At 37.6% G+C, this 6327-nt stretch overlaps 1 protein-coding gene across 2 annotated transcripts; it reads right to left on the minus strand.

The window, feature by feature from the left end:
• Window positions 1-3942: 3942 nt before the first annotated feature.
• Window positions 3943-5033, minus strand: LOC109423676 (dynein regulatory complex protein 8). Of its 2 annotated transcripts, none has more exons than XM_062848812.1 (5): window positions 4851-5033; window positions 4665-4781; window positions 4485-4608; window positions 4218-4428; window positions 3943-4143 (listed from the first exon to the last, which is right to left on the minus strand). In XM_062848812.1, exons 1-5 carry the CDS (start codon window positions 4966-4968, stop codon window positions 4054-4056), a joined length of 660 nt encoding a protein of 219 aa, XP_062704796.1. In that variant the 5' UTR covers window positions 4969-5033; the 3' UTR covers window positions 3943-4053. The 2 variants fall into 2 exon arrangements, with proteins under 2 accessions (XP_062704796.1, XP_019554218.3); XM_019698673.3 differs by having other exon boundaries at window positions 3943-4031; window positions 4851-5018.
• Between the last annotated feature and the right edge of the window lie 1294 nt (window positions 5034-6327).

Consider the following 6327-nt stretch of genomic DNA (forward strand, 5'->3'; position numbering starts at 1 on the left):
ATTTCTGGAAGTATCATAGGAAAAGAAACCCAGCAAGAATGCAAGGAGTAATCCCTAGAGGGGTTTCTGCAGATATCACAATAAGAGTTTCTGGAGGAACTTAAAGCTATGTTCACTTAGAATCCGGAATCATGTCACATTTTCTAGTGGCGCTCTCAATGAACATAATCATCATTATTTTGCAGCACTCTGATCATACACTAATCCTCTTTAAATGGTGAAAATTTCATCGATTTTCTTGCAACGAGTGAAAAGTTATTTCAGATTGAAGACAAGAGGAGGAAAAAAATCTTGCACAAACACGTTGAAAATTTAACGTGGTCAGGTACGACAGTCGCGAAAAATGTTAATATCGTCAAAACCATTATGTGTTATGTGCACAGATGTTGTTAGCCATGGCATAAGGAAGTGTCCTCGGAAGAAAAAAGCTTGGGTTCATTGATAAATCTGCTTTGAATTTGAAGATTTGGCAAGAAGTTCGAACTCTGGGCATGGTTTTTTCACAACAAGATGATACGAACCAATTCATACAAGGATGACAGCCTCAAGAATCGCGTGCTGCTTTTCAAAAACGCACACAAGGGATATGTAGAGGTTTTACCTATTTTGATGAGCTGCCATGACAGCCGGAGATGTTCAGTGGTATCGTCACAGATGGGTAATGTTTATCAACGAAAAAACACTCAAATTTCGCGTTTTCTCAATTCACTGAATTGTCCCTCATTTCACAATAAAAAAAAAGTTTGGCAATTTTTCTTCGGAATCCTAGTCAGACTAGTCAAAGTACTCAGGACACTGCATAGATGACCTGATTGTTGAACAAACGTGCGGAAGGGGTTGTTGCTAAAATTTACCACCGTTGTGCAGATTTTTAGAGAGGTCAACACTGAAAAAGTGAGAAAATGTGTGAAAAATAAAAATAAATAATTTCAATGATATTTTTCCATGAAAGTACAATAAATAACCTTTGTTTTGAGGGCTTCACCTTTTATGTTTGTTATTCCATCCCTAAGATATATGTGATTTTGTCATTCCGGATTCTAAATGAACATAGCTTTAGAAGCAGCAGGAATCGCTTATAGAATCCCAGGAGGAGTTCCTGGATGAAAGTCCAGAGAAGTTCCTGGAGGAATCCAATGAGAAATTTATGAGAGAATCCTTGGATAAAAATTCCTCGAGGAATCACCGGAGAGCTTCTGAAGAAGTTACAGAAAAAATATCAGGAGGTATTTTTAGAAGGATTATGGGATGTATCATTGTAGAAATCTCGGCAGAAATCCTAGGAGGAATTGCCATGGATGAAACTATACAGGAATTTCTAGAGAAACCCCATCAGGAATGCACAGAGGAATAAAAAAATCCTTGGAATACCTTGAGTGATCCCTGTAAGAAAAGGTAGAGATATTCTGGAAGAATCAATAGAGTAAGCCCTAAAGAAAGCGTGGGACGAATTTCTGAATGAAGCTCGGGAAAATTGCCCGGAAGAATTCCAGTCACAATGCTAGGATAAATTCGTAAAAGAATCACTAGAAGAATTGCTTTTGTATCATAGTAAGAATTTCTGGAGGAGTTGCTAGAAGAACCGCGGAAGTTGTTTGAAGTATGAAGGCCAAAAACAGTTTCTGCAGGAATTCTATAAGGAATTTCTGGAGGAATCTTTGGGTAAAATTTCTGGAGGGATTCCTGGATGAGTCCTTGGAGAAACCCGTGGTAGAACAACCAAAGGAATTTCTGCAAGAATTTCAGGAAGATTGCCAATGGAAAGATCTTAGCAAAAGAACCAGGAAGAAGCTCTAGAAGAATCCGTAGCATAATTTCTGAAGTACAACCGTAGGAATTTCTGGAGGAGGAATAGCTGGAAGAACCGCAAGAATTGCTTGAGTAATCTCAGCTGGAATATTTGGAGGAATTCCTAAAATCCCGGGAGGTATCATAGAAGTAATTTCTAGAGAAATCCTAGAATCAAGAATGCCGGGGGTATCCTAAGAGAAGTTCCTCTAACAAATGCCTGAAGGAATACAATTCTACAATTCTCCTTGAAAGAATCAGTAGAAATATACTGAAGGAAGAATCCCTGATAGAATTGCAGCAGGAGTTTCTAGAGGAATTTCAGCAAGATTTCCTGAAAGTATTGCAGCAAGTATGTATGCCAGGAGAAATCCCTAGAAGTATTTCTGAAGGAGTTCTAATGGGAATTGCTGGAAGAATTCCAGCTGGAATTCATAAAGCCAATAGAAGTTCTTGGAGAAATCCCCTGTGGAATCTCTGGAAGAACCTCTGGAGGAAGTCCTGGATATAACCTTGAAGAAATTTATGTAAGAATCACCGCAGGGATTTTTCATTAAATCCCAGGGAATCTTTCCGCAAAAAAATCCAAAAGAACTGACCTAGTAGAATTCCTGAAGGCACCACAGTGAGAACTTTTGGAGAAGAGACATTGCTGGATGAAACGCAGCAGGAGTTGCTTGAGGAATCCAACTCCCGAAGGAAGGTCAACATAAGCTCCTGAAGGAATTCCATGGGAATTTCTAAAAGAATCTCCGAATAAAATCTATGAAGGAATTCCTGAAAGAATCACTGGAGAAACTTCTGAAAGGATCCCAGGAAGATTGTCTTGAATAATCCCACCAGGAATCCCTAGAAGAACTCCAAGAAGTATGTTATTAAGAATTTCCAAAGAAATCAATCTTTGCAGAAATTTCTAGTGTATACAACACCATCAGGACTGCCAGGAGAATCCCAAAGGAAGTTTATTGAAGAAATATAAGGAGGAATCCAAAAAGGAAGCATAGAGAAATCACTGTATGAATAGATAGAGGCATTTCTGGAGGAATCCATGAAGAAGCCTTTTGATTGTTCTTACCAATATCCAAAACGCCAAAACGTACAACAGGAATATAAGTAATTCCAGGTGTGCTTAAGTTATGTTCAAATGTGCCATTAATAAATATTGGAATTATTGTGTGCAGTTTTAAATTTTGGGTGACTGGAAAATTCTAGGGGGTGCCAAATTTGTTCTAGGGGGTGCCAGGCACCCCTGGAACCCCCCCCTAGCTACGCCAATGGTGAGACGTCTGTTTGTCTGTGGTGTATCGTTGTACTTGCCTCACAATATGTATACAAATTCATGCAATGGCAGGCAAAGAAAGCCCTTCAATTAATAACTGTGGAAGGTCTCAAAATACACTAAGTTGAAGCGAGGCAGGCTAAGTCCCAGTGGGAACGTAGAGCCATAAAACAAGAAAAAGGAGAAGAATTTTCGATGACAAAAACTGGTTTAGCGAATACTCATTCAATAACCCTTGAGCCAAATGATGGTCATTTCTAACATATTGGTCTAAGTTTAGAGCGTTATATTTGACAAATAAACATGCCCCTCACGTCGATCAATTTCACCCGAAATGACGGTACATACCTACTCTTTCACATGAACACTGATAACATTCAGAAGAACTAATCAAAACTTCTGAAATTCTGCTGAAAAGTACCTTCATGCGTACTATATAGCTGTTCATTCATTAAAAACAGTACAGCCCAGTCACAATCTGGAATTAAGGCGAAACTAGAAGCATTTCCTCACTTTTTGGTTTTTCATTTTTTTATTAAATAACGAAGCCTTATTTTCAAAATCGGTTTTCGTGCACATGTAGAGTATGGATCAGGGTATCTTCTGATTTTTTTTTGTTGTGGAAAATGTTTTTCGTTTTTGCAGAAACCATTTTTGAACAAAATTTCACAAAAAATGGTTTCTGCAAAAATGGAAAACATTTTCCACCACAAAAAAATCAGAAGATTCCCTGATCCATACTCTACATGTGTACGAGAACCGTTTTTGAAAATATTGCTTCGTTATTTGATAAAAAATCAAAAACCAAAAAAATGCATCCAGTTTCGCCTTAAAGAGTTATAACATTGTCATCATGTACATAAAACACATCATACTGCTGTGAATATGTGTTTTATTTATCCAAAAATAAAACAGTCAAGTTAAGACATAGTTTTGCGTATTTTTATTGGATTTAGAAATCAACCTGAAAATTAGGAAAAAAAATATCATCTTCTGTAGAATTTGAATATTGTTTTGCGTTTGATTTGGTTCTTGAACTGATCGGCCAATGTGTAAATTGAGTCTTGAGGTTCATACTTTTGAAAAAGAAAACGTAGTACTTGTTTTCAAATATTGCGATAGCACACGCAAACCCAAACTGCAAACTTACCAAAAGCTGGTTAAGATAATTTTCGTAAGGTATTTTATCCGTGGCCATATCGACCGCAACAGCCATCATTTCTTCCAGCTCCTCGGCGGTGAACGGTTCTCCTTCTTCCGTGATCAACTTTGTCATATATTCGCGGTCAACGAATCCCTTACCCTCCTGGTCCAACACGCGGAACGCTTTCAACAGCTTTTCCGGCGGGGCTGGTTCCAGTCTATGTGGGTTGAAAATTGTACAACATATGTATCATGAGAGACGTTTTCTACTCACTTGTGCTCTGCAATCAATTGACTAACATACGGAAGAAACTTCGAGAGATGAACCGTTCCATTGGAATCTTCGAATTCAGTAGCCGAAATTACTTCATTGACATCCGCCTCCGTTGGAACACAGCCTGGTAGAACGTTTCAATGGTTTAAAATTAAGATCATCAAACATTGACCAACTCACCCAAAAATCTCAAAATTGTCCCAACCTCGCGCACATCAATCGTTTTATTGCTGTGATGATCGAAGATGAGAAAAGCGTCGGCTACGCGCTTCTCCAGTTCGTTAGCTGGATTGATTTCTACGATGGAAGTGAACAATTTGTTACACATTAGTAAATGTTGAACGATTTTCAGAAATTTTAATTTACCAGGGTAATCTAAATCTGCCATGGTATGAGCGTGTATCAAAACATCCGCGTCACAAGCTAGTTCGCAAGAAAAAATAAAACGATTGATAAAACAGTTGAAGTAACCAAGAGCAACCATCGTTTGATACAGGTTTAGTGGCTGTCCTAGAAAGTATGAGCAATGAGCACTAGGGTGGATCAACGCTGTATGTAAAAATTTAAAATGTTTTAAATTGATCAGATTCATTTTTTTTAGGTGCCATTTAGTCGGCGTTCAGCCAGAGTGGACTACGCGGTTTTTTTGGGCCGGTATACTGCCGTGAATCGCAAGTCAGTCCCATCTGCATTTTGGACAAAAATTAGTTAATGGACGTTTCCGACCTTTCTTGGGATGATCTTTCAGCTGCGTGAATAAAAATATATAGTTTGTTCAGGAAAATTAAAAAACAACACCAAGTCAGATTGTCCCATAATGGTATGTAATCGCAAATCAGTCTCATTACGAACTTGTGCACCCAGCAGTACAAAACTTAACACTGTTTCAGCCAGTTTAATATTATTCACTGTTAGGTTTTTACGTTTGAAACAATGTGTGAAAGTTTAATGATGATCGCAGAAGATTTCAATTCATGGCGATTTTTTCAAGTTTCACATAGAAATCGAATTTGAAAACTTCAGTGTCCATTTTCTCAATGCCTACTTTTTGCAGATGGGACTGACTTGCGATTTACGGCAGTAGATAAGCGAAGGAATTTGATAACTATGAACTTTTCGATGTTATTTTGATGCAGATGTATCATTACATAGAGGAGTTATAGTATTTCAGAAAATAATGTGCTTAATTTGATATCCCATGTGCTTGCAGGACATTTTTCCAAAATCATTGAAAAACAGACTTAACGCCGACCACACAGCGCAACATTTTTTTGTCTCAAGAGCAAACTTATGTGTCTCCGTCACAATTTTGAGCTATACCTCAATTTATAGGGCAAAATATGCGATTTTGGGGTTTTTTGACTGCAAGCCATTAAGCATGGAAATATTTTTTTTAAGCAATCAAAAGGTTAATTGGTCAATCAACATCTAAATTATCGAATCATGCAAAATATTTCGTTTGCCCTAATCAAATTTGATAGATTTAAACATTTTATGTTAGTATGAAAACTTGCATGCAACTTTTGGAGGGTGACTTGTATGGGAAATATCGTACCTAACATAAATCGCTTAAAACTATCAAATACGATTTGGTAAAATTGAAATATTTTGCACGAGTCGTTAATTCAGATGTTAATTGACCAATTAACCTTTTGATAGCTTAAAAAAATATTTCCATGCTTAAGAACTTGCAGTCAAAAAAGCCCAAAATCGCATATTTGGCCCTATAAATTGAGGTATAGCTCAAAATTGTGACGTGTTGGAGCAAATCTGAGCCCGGATTCGGATTCAGCGGACCAAAATCTGCCAGAGACACATAAGTTTGCTCTTGAGACAGACTAAA

The sequence above is a fragment of the Aedes albopictus genome, chromosome 2 (genome assembly GCF_035046485.1).
Source record: "Aedes albopictus strain Foshan chromosome 2, AalbF5, whole genome shotgun sequence".
NCBI classification, from domain to species: Eukaryota; Metazoa; Arthropoda; class Insecta; order Diptera; family Culicidae; genus Aedes; species Aedes albopictus.

Bases quoted from the DNA above. Each gene is read 5' to 3' on its own strand.
- LOC109423676 (XM_062848812.1), bottom strand. From the start codon at position 4,968: ATGGTTGCTCTTGGTTACTTCAACTGTTTTATCAATCGTTTTATTTTT. The intron at 4,609-4,664 runs GTGAGTTGGTCA...ACGTTCTACCAG, and splicing joins GACAATTTTGAGATTTTTGG to GCTGTGTTCCAACGGAGGCG. The intron at 4,144-4,217 runs GTAAGTTTGCAG...CTTTTTCAAAAG, and splicing joins ATTATCTTAACCAGCTTTTG to TATGAACCTCAAGACTCAAT.